A 26,025-nucleotide genomic window follows, 5' to 3' on the forward strand; every position below is an offset into this window, starting at 1 on the left:
TATATTGGACCAATGAAAACAAAATTTCTAGACACCTTAAATACATCAAAATAAATTACGTAATGCCCTTGTTATTTGATTTTTTCCAAGGTATAATAACTTCATTGATAGAATGTGAAACTTTAGGACCACTGATTCAAAATCACAGAGAATAGTTGGCCATAAGAACAGTCAGCAGACAGAGAAAACCAATCACAATGAGTGTCTCTGTATGACATCAGAAATTTGTTGGAACCGTTTCATCGCTTTTGAGGCCCTTGTGAAATAATGGGGAAAAAAATAAACATTCCAATGAAAAAGCTCACATATTAAAATGTTGATCGTCAAATGTTGCATCACACAACATAAATTATTACAAAACGCTGCACCATTCAGATAAGGAATGTTAAAGGAAATGTCAAATGACTCATTAAAACACAATGTGTTATAAACAGAATTACAACAAAAGGTAAAATGAAGAAGCAGGTTAAAAACTTAATAAAAATAGAATGGCACAAACAGCAATACTTCAACACACGAACAACACATTAATTACTTACTTAATTACTAACAGCTACTGTTCGTCGGCGAGGCAGAACTGTGAGCACTTCACTGACAGACCTACAGCTTACTGGGGTTCCAATGAGGTTGGGGTTGAGGGCTGAGCTACACCAGGCGCCAACTGTAATAGCGTCTCCGTTAAACAAGGCGCCTGCTGCAACAATTAGCTTCCATTATAATCAATAGAAGTAGCTACACCAGACGTGACAGTGGGGCGTACGTTCGAAAAAAATAGACCATTCATCTGAAATGGATTTTACGCGTCGCGAACGGAACGCTTCAGTTACGCGCCTGGTGTAGCTCATACCTGAGGGAGGGAATACTACAGTGCATATATGCACGCAACATGATAGCAAGAGGATCAGGAGGACAGCAAAATCCACAACATGAGGCGGCAGCAGGGGGTGGAGAGAGAGAAGCTCAGAAACCCGAGGGAGTGAGGACGTTCATGTCGCGGTGCTTGAGCTTGTGAGGCCGGGTCATCTGCCTCTTGCCGTCCATGGTGGGGATCTCCATCTTGGGAGCTTTGGCAGGGTCTTCTGCCAGCCGAGTGGCCTGAGCCTTCATCACCTCCATAGGGGTCGGCTTCTGGGCTCCTTTGTAGGACTGCAATGCGAACCCCGCTGGGTGGGCTACAGAGACAAGGAAGTGGTTAATCATGGTGGTTAATTATATATATATATATATATATATATATATATATATATAATATATATATATATACATGTATGTATCAGAATATATATATATATATATATATATATATATATATATATATATATATATATATATATATATATATATATATATATATAGAGAGAGAGAGAGAGAGAGAGAGAGAGAGAGAGAGAGAGAGAGAGAGAGAGAGAGAGAGAGAGAGAGAGAGAGAGAGAGAGAGAGAGAGAGAGAGAGAGAGAGAATACAGTACCCTCCAGAATATATATGTAGTATACAGTACCCTCCAGAATATATATGTAGTATACAGTACCCTCCAGAATATATATATGTAGTATACAGTACCCTCCAGAATTTATATATTAGGGGTTTGCACGGACGCCACGCTCTGGCCGGTAACCATGGTAACCCAGCACGCTGCCATGTTGATGTATACTCGTGAATGAAGTACAATGGAGTATTATGCACTTTGGATATCTTACGTGATTGTAGCCGTGTCTAAACAACAGAAAAGCTCATCAAAATGCGTCTAAGATGCAAAGGCATATAGGGCAGGACTTGGACCACAAGAAAATGTGCGATGTTTCGAGAAATTACAGTTTATTGGCAGCGCAGATCCATATGAGTTGGGTGAGGGAGACGAAGTACCAAGTTCAACCACAAGCCTTAGTTTTATATAGTCTTACCATGTCATTGTTTTTATATTATTGATTGAATGGACATTATTGTTTATTATTGCTTTTCTCCTCATTTTTATTGCTTATTTTATTAGGCTATTTATTGAATTGACATTGTTTATTATTGCTATTCTCCTTATAATAGTTTGACCAACATTCTAATCTGTTCCCTGTTATATTTTAAATATTATGTTGTTTTTTGTATTTGTGTGTCGCTTTGGACAAATGCGTCTGCAAAGTCCCATAACCATAACCATAACCAAAAAAGAAAATCTCATAAAGAAATAAATATTTTTAACGAAAACACGTTGCTCACAATTATTGGCACCCCTAGAAAATCTGAAGCATTTCCCCATCTGATTTCAACTTTGTTAAGTTAATCAGAGTGTCTGGGTTTGAAGGTATGAAAATAAAGTGACACAGAGGCTAAATCCTCTTGTCATTTTTCAACACCAGAAAGACAAGAGAATACACTAAATTTAAATAAAAAGAAACTGTGTTGACATTTGTAAGTCAGTGAATATCTATAAAAACTAGGTACTTTGTTGAAAATGCCTATATTTACAGTTAAAACAATGATTAAAAGGTTCTAATCAACAGGAAATGTAACAAACATGCTTTGACAAAGACCCATGGTTATCTCGCCCCCACGTACAGTATGGAGGATGGTAAGATAGGCAAAAAATTCCATAAGGACCACTATTGGAGAGTTACAGACAAAGGGGTCATCTTGGGGTCACCAAGTTCCCCAAACAATCTTTAAAAGTGACCTCACTGCTAATAGCTTTTTTAGAGGGCATGCTAGGTAAACGCCTGTCCAGTCATTTAATTACCAATGTAAATGCCAGGAGTTACGAATGGTACAGTGACTTTGTCTGTAAGTGTGGTTTATGTAAGGGATAATGTATAGAACGCCGGTCATTATTGGGAAAATAAGTCCCGACAGGGCGAACCGGACCCCGACGCGCAGTGGAGGGGTCTTGTTCTGCCCTGAAGGGACTTATTTTCCCAATAATGACCGGCGTTCTATACATTATCCCGCTTATTACACGGCTACTTGCCAAAACGAAACAATAAAACTCCCCACGATGTGACTCTTTGTGAAATAGAAAAACAGCGGTCTGTTATACTTAGCCGAACATTGGGAAGGCCCATTCAAGTGAATGGAGCATTCTTCAGCATTATGAAGAGCCGTGTAATAATGTCAGATGACATAAAAATTGTGCTCTTTGGCTAGGAACACTTTAGGTGTGTTTGGCGTACATAGAAGAATGACTATACTGAAAAGAAGCCCATACTTAATGAGAATTATGGTGGAGAGGCTGTGCTATTGTGGGGCTGTTTTTATTCCCAAAGGCCTTGGGAATCTAATTAAGGTGCATGGTATCACGAACAACATGAAAAACCAGAACATTTTTAAAGGAAATCTGTCAATCTCTGCCAAGATACTAAACATTGGTCATGATTGGATCATTCATCAGGTCAATGAACCACAACAAAAGTCCAGATCCAAACAAATATGGTTTACTGAACGCAAAATCAAGCTTCGGCCATTGCCATCTCAGTCCCCTTACCTGATTTAAACTCAGAAAAACAGTGGGGTGAGTCAAAGAGGAGAATGCACAAGTGTGCTGTGGACCTAGGAATCTGGACGATCTGAGGAGATTTTGTAAAGACCAACAGTCTTAAATATCTTGCTTTGTATTCTCCAACTCTATGGGGTGTCATAGGTGAATATTACAAGCTGTTTTATTGGAAAAGGGAGGCTTAAGAAGGTATTATCAGAAGGGGTGCCAATAATTGTGAGCAATGTGTTTTTGTTAAAAATGTTTATTTCTTTATGATATTTTCCTTTTTCTCAAAACAAATTTGCTTCCCTTCAAGGTTGGATTTTTCCTATTTGTTTTCATTGTGAGATTACAATAAATCACCAACAGATTATTTTTTATACCACATTTTAGTCAACCTTAGCATGGGGTGCCAATAATTCTGGAGTATATATACTCTTTTGATTTGGTCTCTGCATTTATCCCAATCCATGAATTAGTGAAACACACTCAGCACACAGTGAACACACGGTGAGGTGAAGCACACACTAATCCAGACGCAGTGAGCTGCCTGCAACAGCGGTGCTCAGGGAGCAGTGAGGGATTAGGTGCTACTGGTCGGAGTTCGAACCGGCAACCCTTCGGTTACGGCTGCCCCCAAATTATACAGGACATGTTACAAAGCACCATCTAGGTAAAGTGTCTGCTGTGCTCACCAAATATGGTCACAGGAATCTCCTAAATGGTAATCACCACAACAAAGGAAAGGTCTATGTCCTGGTGTCATAAATTATGGCCAATCAATTGTAGAATGAGAATGAATAGCTCTATGAGAACCATCTCAGTGAAAGGATCACAGAGACTTAATTATCATCCTGAACAGTAACAAGGAAACCTGTTATTTGCATTACAAGCCTGGGTCATTTGCAGTGATGACAAGGCCAGGGACACCCCATTTCGTCTGTGACCACACCAGCACTTTCCATAAATAACATTGAATGTTGTTATACTACTGCAAATAGTGCAATTACTGCTAGTGCTACTGCTACTAATCAATCATTTAGAATCAACCACATTAACTAAGACAACAGGTCAAGCTGTTACCAGTTACTTAGATTCAATTACTTTTGTATAATAGAGATGTCTACATTCCTTTTCTCAGACACTTTACCATAAGACAAGGGAAGCTGTCCAAAAATCCCTGTTGATGTGTGCTGACCATATAAGGACAACGAATTAACTGAATTAAATTTGAAAAGAATGAGCGAGAACTGAGCAAGACTGAAAGCAAGCGAGAAAGAGAGAGAGACTGAAAGAAAGAGCTGTTGGACGAGGAAGCTTACCTGCACCGGTGGGCTCTGCGCTGGGGTCTATGGTGGGCTTCTGCGCAGGAAGGCGAGGTCCAAAGAAGGTCCAGCGTTCCACAGCCCCTCCTTCGCCAGCTCCCAAATCAACACTAGAGCTGGAGGAGCTGGTGCTGAGATCAGAGCTGGTGATGGACGCTGCAGAACCCTGACTGCTGAACCAGCTCCTGGGACACACACACACACACACACACACACACATACAATACATATTTTCCCCTCTCATGTCATGCTAAACATTCAGCCTGTGTTGCATGGCACATGAAGCTCTGTACCTGCGCTTCTGTTTGGGGGAGGATTGTGGAGTGGTGGTTGGAGTAGACTGAGCAGATGGTTGGTTGTCCTCTTTAAGGTCAGTACTCTGCATGTGCATCTTCTACAAGACAAACAGCCAGAAAGGACAGAAATGTCAGATTAGTTGTACTCAATTTTTACCTAGACAAAAATGTAACCACACAATCTAATCTAAACTTTAGAATACATATCACTCTATTTTGAGTCTCAGATTAAATATACATAAAACAATACATATTGTGATGGGTATACCATACGTTATTTATCCCTTGTTACTGAAGGATTTAAAATTTGGATCAACATATGAATGCCACACTGAGCAGCTGAAATCATGAACAAAGGGTGGGTAGACAACTCACGTGTATTGAATCAGCCATGCGGTGATAGTGGGTCTCATCTACCAGACCTTTGTGAGGGCTGTAGCCTGCGTCAGTCAGACCAGCCTGCTTCTCAAACCTGTGGATGTTCTCCTGCGTCTGCTCTGAAAGACCAGATGTACGACTTTAGTCTCATAACTTGAAATCAATGTCTCTGTTATTCATAGTCCTAAAATTGAATTCTCATAAAGTTGGGTAAAAAAAGTATTTCATAATGACGACCACCACCGCATATTCCATGGAAGTGTTACAAATGAATGTGATGTTAAACTGTGCCGAGTTCATGTGAGAGTCTCGTCTTACTGGTAATAAGGGAACTCATGAGGACAGAGGAGGCTTTGGCCTTCACCACTGGAACCAGAGGTCTGGCAGACTCCACATCAACAGAGGGCGTATGCGTCAGCACACTTCCTGTTTCATCCTCCTAAATGGGGGAAATGAAACATCGTTACTACAAGCATACAAATCACTACAACTATAGATCAAAGGCTATGTTCAAACTGCATTCACTTATTGTTTATTTTTGTTTATATGTCTAAGCTCCGGAATTGTCTATCCACAGTGTTATTTGTAAACAAGCATACCACATCTGTATGGTGGTGTTCAAGACATGTAAATAAACTTGGTGAATTGAGCTGGCCATATGGAAACAGCTGGCAGTATGAGAATCTGGCTGTTTAATTTTGCCTCCAATTAAACAACTGTTCAGAGTGATGTAATGTTATTTCAGGTTTTGGGCTTTTGTTTTAATCGCTAGCCTCTGATGAAAGGCATAGCCTTGCCAGTGAAACGGTGCCTAGCATAGTGAGAGCAAAGCTTGCCTTTGACCAAAAGGTACAAATAAATAAGAGTTTCTGTAAGCCATCCTTTCTATGGCCAGGCTGAAAGACCTCTCCAGATGTCCAATTAGAACCACATTTCAAACCGCATCATCTGGAAGGTTTGGCCAGATCAACTTTCCAAAAATTTCACAAGGCAAGCATCATAAAAATCAATCAGATTTTTAATTGGATATGCAAATAACTCAAAACTCAGCTGCCAAAGTGAACATTGCCAAAGATTACTCGCACTAAGTCCCACATGATCAAATGCAGGAAAATTAATTTCCTTACTAAAGAAAATTAGATGCGGATATTTTCTTTGAGCAACATCTCACATAATTCTGACAAATACAGCTTTTAGTGAATGTACAGAGGGAATTGGACCAACTTCAGCGAGTCGCTGGAATTTGCGGTCAGGAATGACGGGCCTCTTCCACAGGTTGCTGATGTTGATGTCCGAGGGGAGAGGGGACATGGGCCCCTCCAGGCTCTCGTCATAGCTCATCGCACGGCGGGCCATGCCCCTGGGGATGGACATCCCTCCCAACATGCCATCGGAGGGCCCCCCTTCCAGGGCTGGGGGGGTACAAAAAACAGTTATGAATATAACCAGCAACCCTGGATGTTCTTAAAAAAAAAAATGCTATTCTCTCAGATTCTTATGTCAACGGGGCAGCCGTGGCCTACTGGTTAGCTTCGGACTTGTTAACGGAGGGTTGCCGGTTCAAACCCCGACCAGTAGGCATGGCTGAAGTGCCCTTGAGCAAGGCACCTAACCCCTCACTGCTCCCCGAGCGCTACTGTTGATGCAGCTCACTGCGCCGGGATTAGTGTGTGCTTCACCTTACTGTGTGTTCACGGTGTGCTGAGTGTGTTTCACTAATTCACGGATTGGGATAAATGCAGAGACCAAATTTCCCTCACGGGACCAAAAGAGTATATATTATATGTACTTATTATCAAAACACTGCCCATACCTCTTGTGGAAAAGGTACACACAAGACAAAGTCGAAACATTAACCGTTCAACACATGCAAGGCTGGTTAGTCACTGAAACAGAGTACTGTTTTCAATGTTTAACTGCTACATCAGAGAGGCTTGTACTGTTTACAGTATTTGGACAAAAACTAGACAGAATATGAAAAGTTTTACAGAACTGCCCCAAATACACTGGTTGCCGTACATTTTACTAATAACAAAAAATAGTATTCATGCATGCCATACCATCCTTATGTGGATAGAATGAAACAAAGGCAAGTCAGGTTATTAAAATGACAAATTAGTTTTAAAACAATTCTGCTTTAATTAGCATGAGTATTGTTATTAGCACACCAAGGATGGCAGCAGGAGCTTTACAGCATGGAATGCAGATTTGATTTTATAAATTGAAAAAAAAAAAAAAAAAAGGATCAAGGAGTCATAGGGACAAGCTTTGATCATCATTAAATGAGTACAACTAGCATGTCACAAACTATGGTAAACAATAAATTAATATAATATATATATCTGCCAAATCCCATAACCATAACCTTGGGTCATACAGTCTAACCGGTCCAACCGTGGCCGTGCTTACCTGGAAAGTCATTTGATCTTGATACCATTGTTTCAGTTGTGAAGAAATGCAATAGGCAGCTGAGACTGAAGTAGGTCAATCAGTAGGACCAACCTATTGAATCAGTTACATCAAAATTAACATGATACATACACAACAAATCACTCAAACACAGTACATGTATTGTACATGTACACAGTACATGTATTGCAACAGAACATTACAATGCTCACTAAATATGATGATACATTTATATCTGGCATAATATTATTGTGTTCAATCCACACACATATTGCTTCATAAAATGGTAACACCTAGTCCCCAATGAAAGGGTTATGCAGTCATTAAGAAGTCATTTTGACCAGATTTCTGTCTGGAAACAATCACAAGATGTACTGACTGTAAACTGGTCTAAGTCATTCTACCGGGATGTTCTATGATGCAAGCTGTGTGAATGAAAATGTCAAAGCCCTAAAACCACCCAATTCCAAATTAGATTACTGTTCATGTTTTGCAAATCCTGGATATTCTATCCTTTCAAGCCAACGGAGATGTGCAAACCTGCTCTTGTCTGAACTCTAAAAGGTAGCATAGTTATTCTGGTCTTACCTTCTGTTGAATAACATTATTATAATATTATAATCAATTATTACTATATTATTATTTAACTACAAATAAAAAGTGGAAACTTTAATAATTTTGAAATGGCAGTTTCAACCCCTGGCATTAATCGACTATAATTAAATGTGCCCCAACACTAAGGTCTACTGTACTGGCAACTGATGGATTTTTAAAAAAGTATTGATAGACAGTGTGCAGTGAAACAGGATGTGTGTGGACAGACAGGATAAGCAAATACACTCATAAGTTTAGTGTGCTGTGTTATGCATGTCTGGCATAACAATAAGCTTACTGTGGAACAATTCTTCCTTCTACATGGAAAAAACGAACCAAACAGTACTGAAACGGGTCTCTACTACGAAGGTCGATAAGCAATCCAAAGGTCCTCCACATTTACCAGTTTGCTGGATGGTGTTCAAAATTCCTGATTCACTAACTGAGCACTTAACTTTACTTGTTATATCACCAGATAATGTTTAAAGGGTTTTGACTTTTGGAACCATTTTCTACCTTCACAATCACGATTTACAGATCCTAAAATACTGCTTTCTAAAAGGAGATTCTTACTTAACCACAACTGAACAGCTTGAAAGAAAAACAGAATAAAACCTGTGTAACAGCAATATGAACATCTGTGTAGTTGAATACCGCATCATGGTCAATGGTACATCCAAACACAGTTAACACGGGCTACACATGTGGAACAGAATTGATATAACTTCTTGTTATCTGCTTTCAGGCACAATGATACGTTTGACTGTGCACTATACTTACTGAGAGTAAGGCCAAGATGTAATTTCCACTGCTAAAGTACAGGAATTTCTTGCTGACTCACAGAGAGTGGGGGTTGCGCATGGAGCATTGTGGGAGATCAGGAGGAGCACTGGCTGAGGATGAGCTGGAAAAGAACCAAAAAGTACAGGGAAGGTGATCCAGAGACCCAGCCAGTGTCACACAACACAAGAGAAGGACCTGCTCTCCTTATTTGATGAGATGATGTAACCTGCTACTAAGTCCTACCAAGCAGCTTGCACTAAGGTTCAAAGCAAAAACAGGATATTTAGGTCAAGCCAAATAGTTATTATACAATTTCTATTCTAGTGACACATCTAAAACAATATGACAAATTTCTTTCATCATGATGATAAAGGAATGCCTTGTTTCAGATTAAAGAAATTGGGTGCCACCCACTACGTTTCAGTTTTTCATTCATTATTTTCTTGGATTTTGACATTTCCAGCACAGGCCACGCCGCTACCCAGCATGCTGCATATGCCCTGTAATGTGTCATGAATAAATGTTGGGAAATCAATGGCTGGTGAGACTGCAACGTCAAGGTAATGTTAAATTAAGTTTTTGCAGCGTTTATGTGTCACTACAACTAAAAGACAACAGCCAATCCTGCGTCTTGACAAACGGGAACTGTGGACATCTCCACGGATTAAAGGCAGAAGAAAATGCTGTTACATAATACCTTCTTCTGCTATGGCTGCACAACGTATGAAACAATTTCTGTGATATCCATGAACAATACAAACAGTGTTCGAACGTTTAGGTCAAGAATATGCGTGCTAAAAAGTGCACCGTATTAGTCTAGTCTGATTTGAAGTGATACCATTACTGGCTTTCAGGCCAGCGATTCCAGCCAATGACAATGAATGGCGTTGATACAGCTGTTGCTGCGGCTAACAAAGCTAACAATACACTTGCTAGCTAAGGTAGAATATCACTAGCATTACCCTCTAGCAGTAACTACGTTAGACGGCTAGACACAACATACAGAAGAAACCATAATGATAACAAACTATGTCACTTTAAAACGATAGTGTACTACCTATGGTATCCAACGTTTTAAAACCGACTGAATAAAATCAGCTGATTAACAACGGTCAACAGTTAGCCAGTTGGCCTGCTAGCGCTAGCAGATAAGCTATCTAATCTAGCAAAGGACACGAAGTAGTGCAAACAATCGCCTATCTCTTTACCTGATGTGGTCTTGTTGCTGCTCCACCTGCAAAGAGGTTAACAATCCTTCATGGTTGTCAAAGACACTTGTAACTGCGCGAAATGACAGTTTAGTTGAAAAGCCAGAAAAGATGACAACATCGTCTTTGCCATGTCTTCCCGTAAACACGGGCAAAAGGGGTGGCAGTAGTGAGTAACTTAGAACCGAGTCTGAGCTGTCAGTCAAAAAATGTAGCCTATCAATTTGTCGGAAACGCCTAATAGTTACAATGTAACTTATTATTATTAACTTTGTATCTTTTCATGTAGCCTTTATTATGTTCGCCCGACGGCTATATGATCTAAATGGATAATTAGGGTCAAAGAAAATTATTTAAAGAAAATCAGAAGTATAATAGGAATATCAACTGGAGATTGCGATGTGTTGGTAGTTTGGTAGCGATTAAGATCACCCAGAGATTCCATTGGAAACAATCTGTTGTAAAACAGATGTGTATGCAGTTTAGTTCTCCATGAAGGGCTAGATAAGAAATCAATCATCCATTTTCTAAGTCAGATTTGTCAGGCAGTTTTAACATCTAGAAAACATATTGCCAATATATGCATGTCAAATAGGCCATAACATCAAAAGACTATTTCTGGTTTCTGAGTAACATTGTAGTTTCACTGTGTAAAATAATGTTCTTCCATGAACGAGTTGTTCTAGCAGAGTAGGTATTGGCACAAACACACACACCTTATCTTTGACTTACATGGAAATAATTCCTGCAAATGTCATGGCCATCATCTACTTGATCAAATCATTCTTTTATCAAGTGTAATGATCTGTTGCATTGCACTGTGTGTAACCATGTTCTTTTCTATGATATATCTGATGCAAATGTAAATACAGTTGTAATCACACTATGACCACACCCAAGAAGATCTCAACAGGGACAAAATTAAGAGAACCGAGACTTGCTTTCTTGAAAGATGAAGAACAGTACAAGGCATGACAATACCATGCACTTCTGCAATACAAGTTGCAAGGTCAGGACAAAATGCTAATATTCTTCTTCGAATTGTAGTTGATAGGCGTTGACTGAGATTATGCCTTGTCATCAGTTCAACTACCAAGTAGCCTTCAAATGTTGTCTTTGTTGTCTTTACATGCATTGCATGAAGAATGAAAAGGTTTTACCTCAGCCTGTCTAACAATTCATTAACAATTCAAAACAACAACTAATTTCTTTCCAATAAGTCTTCATTGTCTATTATGATGATAATGATAATGGGCTAATAAAGATCATAATCTTATTATATGTTTTCAAATATTTAATATGGTATATATACTGTATAAATGGGGCAGCCGTGGCCCACTGGTTAGCACTCTGGACTTGTAACCGGAGGGTTGCCGGTTCGAGCCCCGACCAGTGGTCTGAACCCCTCACTGCTCCCCGAGCGTTGAAGCAGGCAGCTCACTGCGCCGGGATTCATGGGCGGATTATGAACTTTCGGGCCCCTGGGCCCAGATGTATTAAGGGCCCCCCACTAATTGTCATATATGTGGGAGAGGGGGGGTTTAGGGGGAACATTTTTAATTTGTTTGATGTGATTTCCTGTATTCTGGTGCATTTTGGGGATGGCTAATACTAAATTCAATCAGATTCATAGCATACATCATGATTTGTTGATATTGAGGCAATGATTCCATGCAAAGGCTTGGGCTTCAGGGCCCCCTGACCCCTTGGGCCCCTGGGCCTGGGCCCGGTAGGCCCGTGCAGTAATCCATCCCTGCCGGGATTAGTGTGTGCTTCACCTCACTGTGTTCACTGTGTGCTGAGTGTGTTTCACTAATTCACCGATTGGGTTAAATGCAGAGACCAAATTTCCCTCACGGGATCAAAAAAGTATATATACTTATACTTATACTTATAGTTATACTTATACTACATGACTCCAAAATCAAACAGACTCAGTGCAGAAGCCTTCAATCCAAAGCAAAATCTCCCAATCAAAATAAATCATTAATGACTTCCTCTTTCTGCTGGCTTTTTATCCAAGAACTACCAGTTTGACTCTCTCCTATCTCTGAGATAAGAAATAAACATCACTGCACTGATATTTTATTCGTAGGCTGATAGCATATCAAGAGGCCTTACTGTAGGCAAATGGCGCTCAGTTGTGAACTGAACCACTGGACGTTGGCACTAGAGGGAGCTGCTTACTCAGTTGGTAGCACTGACAACATGCTGCGTATATCTTAGCATTTAGCGGAAGGTCAGGGTCAATGCTTGCCATTTCAGGCTGGACTATTAACCAGATCGCCTGTAATTTACAATGCTTGTTTGTAACTGAAGATGCTATAGTTGTGGGAGATACCTGGAAGATATAATAACCACCCTCACAGGTGTGACTTTATTCTCACAATAAAATGTTATTCTGCACCATAGAACACAGAATATGGAATACATCGCAAAGGCATCTTACAAAACACTGCCTATACACTGTATTCACCTGAGACAAGCTGAAATTTTTCTCATTTTTTGTTTGTTTGCTTGTTTAATATCATATAGGCTATTTGTCATTCCCAACCATATAAAACAATGGACAATCAAAACAAGCAATAAATACAATACCAAATTTTTGTAGAACTACAGAGTTGCTGTAAAATGCAATTGAACTCTAAACTCTGTACTTCAACTCTGAACTATGTATTCACAGGCACTGTTACAATGGCATCTAGTTTCAATTATAAGAGAAATCTAAATACCTAAAGTAACATAGAAGAGTAAACATTTTTAACTTGTCTTTATGATACATTTTGCAGTGTACACCGTGTAAGTGTAGGTGTGTCATCCTGTTGAGATTTGTGTTAATGAGAGTTGCTCCAGGGCATCTTCACTTCTCAACGAGAGCAGGCAGCATGCAGGCGTGGATCATGGCCTCCCGCCACGCGCTCCGGCACTCGGCAATCCAGTGTGACACCATGTTGTTTTTGTCCGTGCTGCTGCTGCTGCTGCTGCTGCTGCCTCGGCTGCTGCTCCCTCTCCAGTCAGCAGGGGTGCTGTGGGGCTTGCTGAGGGTTCCAACGAGGGCGAGGCTCGAGGTGCCGCGGTCGCCGCGGTCGCCGCTCTGCTTCTTTTTGGTCAGTGGCGAGCGCTGCATCAGCGTGGCGGGAGGAGCGGCGGTGTCGTCGACGGTGCTGGTGGACGCGGACAGGCGGAGCTCGGGGCAGCTGCTCTTGCGCCGGGCGTCAGGGGGGAACGAGACACGTGGGAAGCTGCCACTGCGTGGCCTGCACGTGGCCGGAGAGCGTCCTCCTCTCCCCTCCAGCCCCTGCGGGCACTCCGCACCCCCGTTACTGTAGAGGTACTCCAGCGGATCGGAGGTCACGGTGATGGGGCTCGGAGTGGAGCTGACACTGGCTGGCTCAGGGGGACTACACTCTCCCTGGCTCTCCCTCTGTGTGAGCGCCGTAGAGACGGAGGACACGGGACACACTGCGTCTCTGCGTCTGAGTCTGTGAAGCCTTGGGCACGGTTTGGACATGTCCATTGGCGCCATGGACAGGATGTCCCAATCTGGTTCCCGCAAGGGGAAGGTGGGTCTGGCCAGCTGGCAGATAGAGAGCAGGTAGTCCTGCGTGGACAGAGACTGCTGTGGCTGGGTGCTGGGCGGTGTGTGCTGGCTGTTGGCCTGGTTCATGTCCTGCACCATCTCCTCATATCCCTCCCTGATGGTGGGCAATCCCCTCTTCACAAGGAGCCGAGATCTGGGCCGCATGACTGCTTGATGGCGAAGAGGAATGTTTGTGACGTACACACACACACACACACACACACACACACACACATCCATGTAGATCGTGCAGAACACACCCCCGCATGTAAACACCATGAAGAGACATTCATACATAAACAAAAAGAAGAAGCATCTTTAATTATGTGTAAACCACTAAACTATTTATCACCCACAATCTAACTGATTGATCGTCATTGCATTGGTTTCTAATAATTGTCTCCATGTTGTATCAAAGTAATTGCAGCAGCACAAAAACAATCAATGCAGGTAATATAAGAAATAGGTTACGGGAAAATATGCCTGAGCCTGTCTCCATGGCAACCGTCTTTCCCATTATACCTCGGAGTGTCGGAGTGTTCTCAGATTACAGTGCTATCACAGAACACTCGCACACAGCAAAAACACAGTCACAAATGCAGAATCAAGATATATATATCTGTGCTTACACACAGACACACATAGACACATCCACACACACACATCCACAAACACATGACAAAATACAATCACAAATATTGACGTATATGCACAAGACAAGACATGCATATGCATACGCATACGCATACGCATACACATAAACACACACACACACACACAAACACAAAGACACACACACACACACTCCATTATGAGGAGCAGTGTAAACAACCTCGCCTCCATTCCTCGATCCAACTTCCCACTCTAAAGATGAATATTTGGTTTTGTAACACATCTACAATCTAACACTGTAAAAGTGTATTTCACAGCCACAGCAGACGCATAAACATTCACGTTACAGGTAAACTGAATTTTGGGGTCAGTCATCAAATTGCAAAACTAGCATGCATTCAAATTGTTAAGAGATGTAAAAGCACAACAGCAATACAATACATGCAATGTATGCTGTACTTATGTATAAATGCACAATTGACTATAAACAGCATGCGCAGTCATCGTGCACAGCTACTTGCACTCACAGCCTACGTTGTATACATACATTTGACACCAATATGCACTAACGCCAGTCTATGTTACAAATTATGCAAGGACCAGAGAATGGGTTTGTGCATGTCTAAATGCACTCAAACTAACCCCTAGACATATGATATGATCTAACCCTTGCTGCGCTGCTGTGCCTGGTCCTTGTGCTGGATCTGTGATTAGCTCAAGGTTGTGTGCGTGCATAGTGCTCGGCAAATGCCCCCACCTGCGCTGCGCTGGGCTGGGCTGCGCTGGGTGTCTGCTGCCAGAGAGAGCGAGGAGCGTCTGCCTTGGCTGCTGCTTCCTCTGCTGCCACACCAGAGTCTGCCCTTCACTCCAGTCTCTACACACCACTCAGGCTCTCTGGATGATGAAGACGAGGTCTCTCTCCCGTCCTCTCTCTCTCCCGTCCTCTCTCTCTCTCTTTCTGTTTCTCTCTCTCCCTCTCCCTCCCTATCTTTTCTCTTTCTCTCTCTCCCTCTCTCTCTGTTTTTCTTTCTCTCTCCCTCCCTATCTGTTTTTTCTCTCTATCTCTGTGTTTTTCCTTCTCTTGCACACCTCTCTCTCTCTCTCTTTCTCTCACTCCTCCCTCATCCCTCCCTTGGTGCTAAAAATAGGACTCATATTCCCATCCCTGTGGCCGTGCACAATCATTTGCCGAGTGGGTTTCTGTTGGTGTGGAGAAAGGGAGCACTGCTTAATGGATGGATTAGAGAGAGAGAGAGATGAGAGGAGGTGAAGACACTGAGAGGAGTGTGGGAGGTGAGGCAGTGGTAGGAGGCAGTGGTAGGAAGAAGGGCAAGAGAAGAGGAGGAGGAGAAGAGGAGGAGAGGATAAGGAAGGAGGGAGGGAGAGAGGAAAATGGCCACAACACTGTCAAATCGGACTTATGTTACTCTAACACAGCAACACGTCTCACTCAATTTATTTGGTCCCTCCATTTTATTTAGCTTTGCAGAACCAGCCAAATAGAGCCCAAGAATGCCCCTTCATCTTCATCCACAAGAAACAGTCAGACTGAGGATACAGAAGGTTGGAGAAACACAAGTGTGAAATATTAAGTGTTCCTGCAAATAGAGAGGGAATGTTGTTAGTTCATTACCACTCTTCACACTTTGGGTAATGAATTGCAGTATACTCCTACATTGAGTTATACTCTCATGAGAGACATCAGAGAAGGCAGGGTAAAAATAAACACAGGTCAGATTATTAAGGCATAAGCACACACTTCAACAACCAGGCTTGGAATTTCACCATTCTGGGGGCAAGGCCACTTGGCCTTCAGTTGGGCATATTTGGTGGGGGGCACAAAGGCCAAAGTTAACTATACAGTAGTAGCATATAAAAATGATCAAAGTTGTATTTAGCCTATTCACTGCAGTAGACCTGTATCACTGCATGAAACATTACAAAAACATGAAACATGACATATTACATAGAACTGTAAATCATCTGATCATCTAATAATTACAGATATCTAGGCTATATATAACATTTATTTTATATTTGGCCTGCTATGAAATCATGTATTGAACAATTTAAGCACAGCTCAGCTTTAAGAAACTCAAATAGCCTAGATGCATGCTTAGCATTTTGTGATCATTAAGGCTACTTTCACAAACTCTTAGTCAGCTGTCCTCTGATTTACCAGTATCTAAGCGAACATTTATTTTGTATTTGGCCCGTTATGAAATCATGTGGAACAATTTAAACACATTGTAAAACGTAAAGCCCAAATTTGGAGACATCCATGCATGTCGAAATTTACTGCAAATTCAAAACTGGATTACTCTGGAACGGATAACTGTACAGGGGACTGCTTTACACCTTTGTGTTCGGTAAGGTCTGCTGTTTATTCTGATATATGGTTTGTCATGTGTTAAAGAAGGGTTCGTGAAGTATAAGAGATGAATGGGTAGGGAGATCATGGACGCAAAACCTTCAGTAGAATGTATGATTAAATTGAATTATATTACTTTTCTCGCGAACCGTTCAACACAGCAATTATCGGCTAACATCATTTAAAAGATGAGAAAAAAGCTATTTCATGTGATACTTGTGATGTCTGTGTGATGATGAGTAGGCTACTTCGCAAGTAGTTCAACTGAGAAGACTTGTGACGCACTTTCTTTCTTGCGCTGTCACTTTCTCCACTGCGTAAAAGACTAAATTAATTTTCGCTGTGAATGCTACGATTATTTTGACAGACCACAGGCTATGCTACGCTATTAGTAGGACGCAAAGCAGAATATTGAAAGAAGGGGGCACCAAGGCCACCGTGGCCTGTAAACCTCTGATTTTCAAAGGGGCATCACGGCCAACGCAAGGGGCTACGTCGTGGCCGCCGTGAAATTCCTACCCTGTCAATAACTATTTAATTTAGCAACGTTATACCTTATAAACAATAACCTTGAAGATGTCTTTGATGTACAGTCTGTATTTTCATTATGAATGAGGACAAATAATGTAGTGGTGGTATGAGTAGGTAAATAATGAAATCAGTGCCAGCAGGTTCTTTTGTCTTTGGACAGCTTCACCTCACTCCAGTGTCTGATGGAGGCTGTTTATGTCTCTCTTGGAGCATCCTGGGGTGTGTTTTGTGTTGTTGAGGGCATGCTAATTAGACACCAAGGTGACCTTTCAATGTGTGATGTAGGGACAAGTAGGCCCACAGCTGATGAAAGAAAATTCAAATGGTCGCATGGTTGCATTATTATATCGCAAGACAGGGATTCTCAATTCAACACACAGGGAAGCTTTACACATCATCCATTTACCCGTTCATGTAGCAGACGCACTGATTCTCTCTAGTGTCAGTAAGATAGTTAGACTTGTAGCTAAAGGAAGATAGTCGGACAGAGTTAAGGTGTAGTCTTACTAGCAGACATGGGCAGTATTTTAATTACTGTAGATGTATTTGAAATATGTATTTAATTAATTTAATATATATTTTGTCATTTGTATTTTGCAGGATTGGAAAAAAATCAAATGTAGTTTGTAACAAAATACTTTGAAGGATTGTATTTAGAGTATTTCAAATACTTAAATACTTAAGAAAAATCTGTAATTTTTTCTCAAATAAGCAACATATTTTCATCACTCAGTTAAATATACTACCTATAACATGACAATAACATGGGCAGCCATGGCCTACTGGTTAGCACTTCGGACTTGTAACCGGAGGATTGCCGGTTCGAACCCCGGCCAGTAGGCCACGGCTGAGGTGCCCTTGAGCAAGGCACCTAACTCCTCACTGCTCCCCGAGCGCCGCTGTTGTTGCAGGCAGCTCACTGCGCCGGGATTAGTGTGTGCTTCACCTCACTGTGTGTGCAGTGTGTTTCACTAATTCACGATTGGGTTAAATACAGAGACCAAATTTCCCTCACGGGATCAAAAGAGTATATATACTTATACTTATATACTTAATAGGGTAGGCTTATCCAGGAGGTGTCCAGGAGCCGAAGGCCAGAATTTTGGTGATCTTGGTTTTGTCGGTTAAAGCTTTTTTCTTTGCTGTTTCTTGTTGCCTAGGAGTTACTCAATAAGAACAGGGAGGGTGCCCGGTGCTATCCCTTGGGCAATTCCCTATATTTAGATCCCAAGTTGACCTTAATAACGATTTGCCCATAAACATGCCAATTTCATTATCCTTTTGGAACGACAGCATGAAATGTAAACCCATTATCATTTTTCTTGCAGTAGTATGCCACATTGTGACCAACTTAGGAGTGATAGATCCAACGTTTCTCTTTTACAATCCCCTCTGGTTGGAAAAAAATCAAAGATAAGTCAACCTTATCACCCCTTTGCAAGGACAACATGGGGTGTAAACCCATTTTTTTGTGTTAATCTTATGTCACCATGTAGACAACTTAAAAGCATTAGATCTGTCTTTTCTGTTTTATCATCCCTTAGAACAAAAACTTTTTAAAAATGTAAAAACTTCAGGAGCTTGAATTGTCAGGTGTGTCAAGTGCTACAAGACTAAAATTTGAAAACGATACAGATACGATACTGAGGGAGAACATTAGGACATGGACCCCATATGACCATGACCTTTGACCCTATGATCTTGAGTTCCTAGGCGGGTACTCAGGTTATGCATTAATAGCACAAAAAGGGAAATGCAGTTCAGTTTAAAGAGGCCGACCTGTGAAATTTGTTGTACTACTTTCATTTCACTTTATCACTTTCCACTGTTGCGAAGCCTGCTTGTTGTCAGTTCAATCATCGTTTACATTGACATGGGACGGTGATTACATTTATTTTACCAGATCTACTTCATAGGAGCGCCAATGCACAGAATTAATAGGCTCCTGCCTGCCAATCAGAAAATAGTTTGTCTTGTCTCTTGGGGATAGGTTTTCAATAATATGCCTTGTAGTTTCTTTTAAAAGTTTGTATACCATGATTATTGTTTGGGTATTTTTTGTATTTTCTAATTACTAATTAAATACATTTTTCACATCAGTATTTTGTATTTTATTTTGTTACTTTTTTTATGAGCTATTTGTAGTTTGTAACAAAATAGTTTTTGATGTATTTGTGCCTACCTCTGCTTACAAGAGATACAAAAGACATTCCAATATAGCCAGACAAACAAAATAATGAAAGAGCAGATGGACAAAAAGAGGAAAGAAGATGGTTCAAGGGTAAGTGTAAGAGGCCGGTGGCAAGCAGGGGGCTCGAGTCTGTTTCAACCGTTTGCAAGCACCTGTGGTAGGCTAGATGAATGTGCTGTTGTGGTAAATCAGGTCTTGAAATGTGTCCCTGAAGTAAGTCTGAGCTTAGTTATCGTTGCTGATGTGAAGTAAGTCTGAGCTTAGTTATCGTTGCTGATGTGAAGTAATTCTGAGCTTATTTATCGTTGCTGATGTGAAGTAAGCCTGAGCTTATTTATCATTGCTGATGTGAAGTAAGTCTGAGCTTAGTTATCGTTGCTGATATGAAGTAAGTCTGAGCTTAGTTATCGTTGCTGATATGAATTATCGTTGCTGATATGAAGTAAGTCTGAGCTTAGTTATCGTTGCTGATATGAAGTAAGTCTGAGCTTAGTTATCGTTGCTGATATGAAGTAAGTCTGAGCTTAGTTATCATTGCTGATATGAAGTAAGTCTGAGCTTAGTTATCATTGCTGATATGAAGTAAGTCTGAGCTTAGTTATTGTTGCTTAGTTATTGTTGCTTAGTTATCGTTGCTGATGGGTGGGGTCCCATCTACCACACCTGCATAGTGCTATTCAAGTATTCAGCATTGTTCAGTATTCAAGTATTGTATAATATACCACATAGGTATAGATCCACACAATCAGCCCACATACACACACACACACACACACTTTAAAAGGCTTAAAGGAAGGAAAATGCCTGTGCCGGAAGTTATCATAAATGCTTGAAGCCCTGCACACACATACACACACACACACACACACACACACACACACACACACACACACACACACACACACACACACACACACACACACACACACACAATGTAAGTATAAGACAAAGACAACAATCTCAGCCACATAACTGACCTGATATCAATCTGTTTGGACTCACATGTACAATCCTGTGTGTGTGCGACTGATTACGTGATTTTTTTTTCCAGACATGTGCCATTTATTTGTCTAATTTAAACCAGTGAAGGCTTGCTTTTGTTGTTCTCATCACACAGGTGCGTCTGAGCATCAACTGGACTAACCATTTTGGTCTCAAAGACATGGGCTTTCAGGCCGTTTTAGATTTGGATGTAATTTAATCTAGCCTTCAGAAGGATTTATAAATAGCCTGGTTGCATAAGAAGACATAATACTGATTTTAGATTGAGCACAGCACAGAATTCCTTTAGAACAGTCCGAAAGTAGTCTCTAAGCTGTTATTGCTTTTGATGGAGGTTCTTTAAAATAAAGTAAAATGTCTCACGCTGCAAAAATAAAGTTGCATAATACACACTTTTACCTCTGTATCTTCATAGTATACACAGTTTCTATCAATAGCAAATAGTAAACCGATAGTAAAATATTAATGCATGCAGGGCTTTGCTTAAATAAAGGGACAACACACTGGAAAAGGTTCTTTCTCTCCCAAATAACTGCATGAAATATTGAGCATTAGCAATGCATTTTGTGTCTTTTGGGACTGTGAAAATATGAAGACAGGGGCAGTTTTAGTACTCAGGCCAGCAGAATAGTTAAAGCAACACTAAAGCACTTTTCCTCTGTCGCACGCACGCTATTTGTTTATCCAGCACCGGCTTCGAAAATAACGATGTCCACAGACACTAGAGTATGTTGCATGATTTTAAGAAAGTATAATGTATTGCGACATCAGAATCAAGTCAAATTTGTAGTTTCTTATGTTTCATTCCATCGAACTAGATCCGCTATACCCGATCAGAAAACTTACATAGTGCGGTTATAGCCGATAGATGGCCTCAAAGCGAATGCAGAAGTGCCGTTCACCCTGTTACGAGTTTTCTGCCACACAATGTAATGTCAGTGTAAAGCAATAATTGCAAACTCTGTGATGCCAAATGTTTCGATTCTTCTTCTGGATAAATTATTTGTTTGCATTTCAAATCAATATAAACAGTGAGGAGAGGACATGTTATTTTTTGTAAATACTGTGATCATGCTAAAAATAATAACACAGCTGTTAAATAATAAAGGAAATCCCTACTGCATTGCTTCAGTGTGGACCTTTACAGTCATGGGTTTCATACTGCATTGCTAGTGTGGCCCACAGGGTTTGTATCTCTTTGTAATTACAACCATTGTTCTCTAAGATATCACATATTTCTAGTAAAAATAAGAAATTATATAAAGGTATAGCTATCACAGAAAACCACGGATTTGAAGTATTGACTGGTCTTGTTATTAATAACAACCTTTTTGATGGTGATGGCATTTTGTGACTCTAATTGTGGAAATCAGATGGGTATACTTCACATTTTGTGGGGACAGCTCCAAATCTCAGTAACAGCATCAGCCACACTAGAATAAATGTCATACCCAGAGTTTGCCTCTATACTGCCACCTTATGGCAGAACATGCACTTTTCTGCCAGAGCAAACAATACATTCCAGGATGTAGTTAGTGTGCTATTCACATCCTCTTTTGAATTATTAAGTGTTGTGTTATATTGCAACGTTGAACAATAGTGAAAAAACACATATGTATATATTGGCAGTCATTGTGTTATTTCACAAATATTAACCAAATATAAAATCTGGAATAATGTACACAATGACCAACAATTATTTCAATTGCAAATTTATTAAATTAATATAAAAAAGTCACTTCTTTGTTGTTTTAAGAGAGGGCGTGAGTACTGTGAAAGATACTTGTCTCGGGCTCTGGTCTGTTGCTCTCAGTAGGTGCGCTGAAATGCTGCCCATGCTGCAAGCACCTGCATATAGTAAAAGTATCAAGCAATCCGCTGTTTCATAGCAAAAGTGGAAACTCTGAGGTAAGCTGCAGTGATAATGGGAAAATAACGCAAAAGACAGTTCAATAAATATAAAAATAAAAATCTAAACCATATGTACAAAGTCAACAATGGCAAGTCGTTTTTACAAAAGATGTTAAACATTGTGAACTAATGAATTATTAATACCACATTTTGGGTTGCTTGGAGATTGTCTCAGTGTTTGGGAACATTTTGGTCAACAAATACAATATTTTCATGAGGACCTGATTTTTGCCAGAGTATAAAACTCAAGACCACAGATGAGCTACTCACACTATAATCAAGAAGCAGCAAAGAAAGATGTGCAAAGAACATTCCACAGGGCGCAATAGCAAAGATCTGGGGTTTTCAGGATATAAGCAGCCTTGCTTATAAAAAGCTATCATAGGACATTTAACTTTTTGGATTGAATGAAAACAATATGAGACAAAATGTGTTTCACTGTGTCTAGACTATATGTATGAGCATTGTGTGTTTACTAGACTGTATAGTGCTGTCAAAATTTAAGTAACATGTACAATCTTACTACTCTTTCTGACTGAATGGGTTGTTGCATATTTCAAAATATCCATAAAAAAGGTAAAAAAGTGCACAATTTGCAAGCTGGCTTTCCCCTTCAAACATTGTTAACCTGTAAATGTTAATGTGAACATGTCTTTATTATCAATGAGAACTTGTTCAATTCAACCATGTTGCAGTCATTAGATTTAGCTGGGCCAGCGGTTGGCTAACGAACAACAGCAGCCATAAGACTGGACGGATCTTCTCAAAAGAGCTGAAATGTGATCTTGACACGATGACTACAATTTGGAAAAAAAAGTCTCTAAGTGATAAAATGGCAAACATCTATTGTACCACTGGTCTCCTTCTCAATCGTTTGAACAAGTCCTGTCTCCTTTTCTCTGCCAGAAGCTGCTGAATCCGTTTATTATGTGTTCTCTCTTGGGATGGGTGAGGTCGTTTCCTGAGAAGAAAGACATTCGGAGAGACCTCGTTGTCGACGTCAACAATCTTGTATGACACGTCGACAGAGTTATTGTCTCTCCTATCCTCTGCTTTCGGGGGCATAGGGGTGGTGGGGGGTGCGCTTGTGACCAACAATCTGGTATTTTTGTGAGGGTGCGGGATTGAGTCGCCTCTGGACTCGACAGTGACAGGTACAGGCTTAGTGGTAGGACTCCAGGACCTGACCACATCCAACCAGGATGTGGGGACGTAGGACCTGGGAGCTGAGGAAGTCGTTCTTGGCCCTGGAGTGGTGCAGTCCCATTCGGGATCCCATTCGGTGTCGGTGCTGATGGGAAATGTAGTCTCCTCATAAGTGGTTGTAGGGCTCGGCGTAGTGTGCACCTCTGTACTGAAGAGGTCAGTGGCGCTCACTGTGGTCCTGTGGGCACTGGTGATGGGGACCTCGGGGAAATAGTCTTCAGTGGGATCAAAATAATCCTCCGCGTAGGCCGGAAAGGTGGACGTGGTGAACGGGCTGGTCTGCGGAACTGGCGTGGTGGTGGTTGTTGGCCTCGTCCAGTTGGTGGTGGTGTAGTTGGCCTCGTTGCAGGCCTTGCAGCACATCTGCTTGTACACTTGATTGGAGCAGTACTTGCTCAGCATCTCCATCCGACAGAAGACAGACTTGTCCCCCTTACAGGGCTGCCCTGCAAACACAAACCAGCAGAGGTCAGAGAAACGGACAGGTCAGGGAAAGAACTGACCAAGCATTGAGAGCACACTGAGAGGAGTGAATGAGGAAAAGAAAGAGAGAGAGAGAGAGAGAGAGAGAGAGAGAGAGGGAGAATAAGAAGATAAAAAGATTAAAGCAGAACAGCCCATGCAATCGTATTTGTGCGTTATATTTCCCTTGTTTTTATTTCAGAAACCTTGCAAAACCATAATGAGAAGAAATCAAGGAAAGCACAAAATCCTTGTGCACATGAAACGTCTAATCATAATTAGAAAATCGTACACCACACATCACACATTGGAGCAAATGTATCATAAAGCCCTGTGTTGATCCCAAATGGATTCAAACAAAACTCAAAACAAGACAAAAGGTTTCAAAAGAAAGGTCTCTATTCTTATATTTCAGTTACTATTGCAACGGTAGTGCCTGTCTCAGAAGCGAACATTCTATCAAAAGAATCTGGCAAAGCATTTCAATTTCATAAGGTTAACAGATCAAAAGGGCAAGCCAGCTCCAGTGGACACACAGAGTGCACGCATGCTGCTGGTGTCCACATAGCTCTACCATGTGCTGGAAAAGTCCTCAGCAATCACGTGTCTAATTGGATAACTGAATAATTATGGTCATTGAGGGCTAATTGTTCAGAGAGCACAAACTAAACTTCTGTGGCCAGACTACTGGGGCTGATGGAGACGTTGCACATTTTCTTATGCCACAGTGCACATGACATTCAAGGGAAAGTATGTGAGCATTTAAACAGAGAAGAGCAGAGTTTGATCATTTACTGGACACAGCTAAGAAACAGAAATCTTGTGGAGGACTTGATTCTTTCTGCACTCCACCCTGTCTGATTCTGATTCTGGAGCAGTTCTATATAGAAAACGCATGTGATATCAAAAATATGCTGTTTGTAATGTTGTCTCATGGCCACCACACATAAAATCATGACCACAAGATGAGAGAAGTTATACATACTTTTACGATTAGGCCTACATACAGTAATTCATTCTGACAGCAGAATTACAACAGTGCTCTTTAGTATATAAGCAAACCTTTTTTTTTACACATTTTCATGCCAGTGTCCTTCCACGCCAATCTGGCAAGATGAATGTCCAGACAGAGGTCAACAAAATATTGATAATATAGAATATCCATAATTATATAACATGGGAATCTTCAAGAGACGTTGACGTTTAGTTAAATACAGTTATCATCATTTGATATAGTTGATATACATGTATGTAGATTTCTCTCTAAAGAGTGGAAATGTTAGTCATTATGTAATGTTGTTCAGTAAAGGCCCTCTGATTTTATACAGCTACAACAATACACAAATCAGTGGTGTTTAGATACCTGCAAAATGCATTTGGTGTAAACAGACTCATCCGCTCTTTGAATAGCTGCCTGTTCTTTTCATACAGAGAAAGGTGACATTACACAATGTTTGTCTGGCTCATTTTTCCAAAGTATAGGCAAAGAATATTTCATTAAGGGGGTAAAAGAAGGACTGAGGTAAATATATCCTTTACATGTTTCTCAAATGAATGCCCAGTCTTAATTTAAACAAAGGAAAGGTTTTGATTAAAGGCTGCTATTAACAGAGATACAGTTGAAGACATGTTTGATTGTAAAAGAGATATGGCAAAATAAAGTTACAGTCTGTCCCTCAAATGCACATTTGTGTGTACAGGTTTTC

The 26,025-nt window shown here is 40.7% G+C and overlaps 3 protein-coding genes across 3 annotated transcripts in view; all 3 read right to left on the reverse strand.

Annotated features, from left to right (window-relative positions):
• Positions 1–727: 727 nt before the first annotated feature.
• kiaa1191 (KIAA1191 ortholog) lies at positions 728–10,628 on the reverse strand. The gene is made up of 9 exons (XM_048232820.1): positions 10,454–10,628; positions 9,243–9,366; positions 7,869–7,961; positions 6,684–6,871; positions 5,778–5,898; positions 5,457–5,578; positions 5,079–5,179; positions 4,783–4,970; positions 728–1,172 (listed from the first exon to the last, which is right to left on the reverse strand). The coding sequence occupies exons 3-9, from the start codon at positions 7,894–7,896 to the stop codon at positions 961–963; spliced, it is 960 nt and encodes a 319-aa protein (XP_048088777.1). The 5' UTR covers positions 7,897–7,961; positions 9,243–9,366; positions 10,454–10,628; the 3' UTR covers positions 728–960.
• Positions 10,629–12,802: 2,174 nt separating this feature from the next.
• Positions 12,803–15,675, reverse strand: si:dkeyp-72g9.4. Its single transcript, XM_048237350.1, has 2 exons — positions 15,403–15,675; positions 12,803–14,200 (listed from the first exon to the last, which is right to left on the reverse strand). The coding sequence occupies exon 2, from the start codon at positions 14,196–14,198 to the stop codon at positions 13,314–13,316; it is 885 nt and encodes a 294-aa protein (XP_048093307.1). The 5' UTR covers positions 14,199–14,200; positions 15,403–15,675; the 3' UTR covers positions 12,803–13,313.
• Positions 15,676–22,436: 6,761 nt separating this feature from the next.
• The window catches only part of adamts2a (ADAM metallopeptidase with thrombospondin type 1 motif, 2a), a 44,640-nt gene continuing 41,051 nt past the window's right edge, over positions 22,437–26,025 (reverse strand). The window contains exon 22 of the mRNA XM_048237909.1: positions 22,437–24,303. Coding sequence (XP_048093866.1) covers positions 23,495–24,303 — 809 coding nt within the window. The 3' untranslated portion in view covers positions 22,437–23,494. The remainder of the gene's footprint in view (positions 24,304–26,025) is intronic.

This window comes from Alosa alosa, chromosome 2 (genome assembly GCF_017589495.1).
Source record: "Alosa alosa isolate M-15738 ecotype Scorff River chromosome 2, AALO_Geno_1.1, whole genome shotgun sequence".
Classification (NCBI taxonomy): domain Eukaryota; kingdom Metazoa; phylum Chordata; class Actinopteri; order Clupeiformes; family Clupeidae; genus Alosa; species Alosa alosa.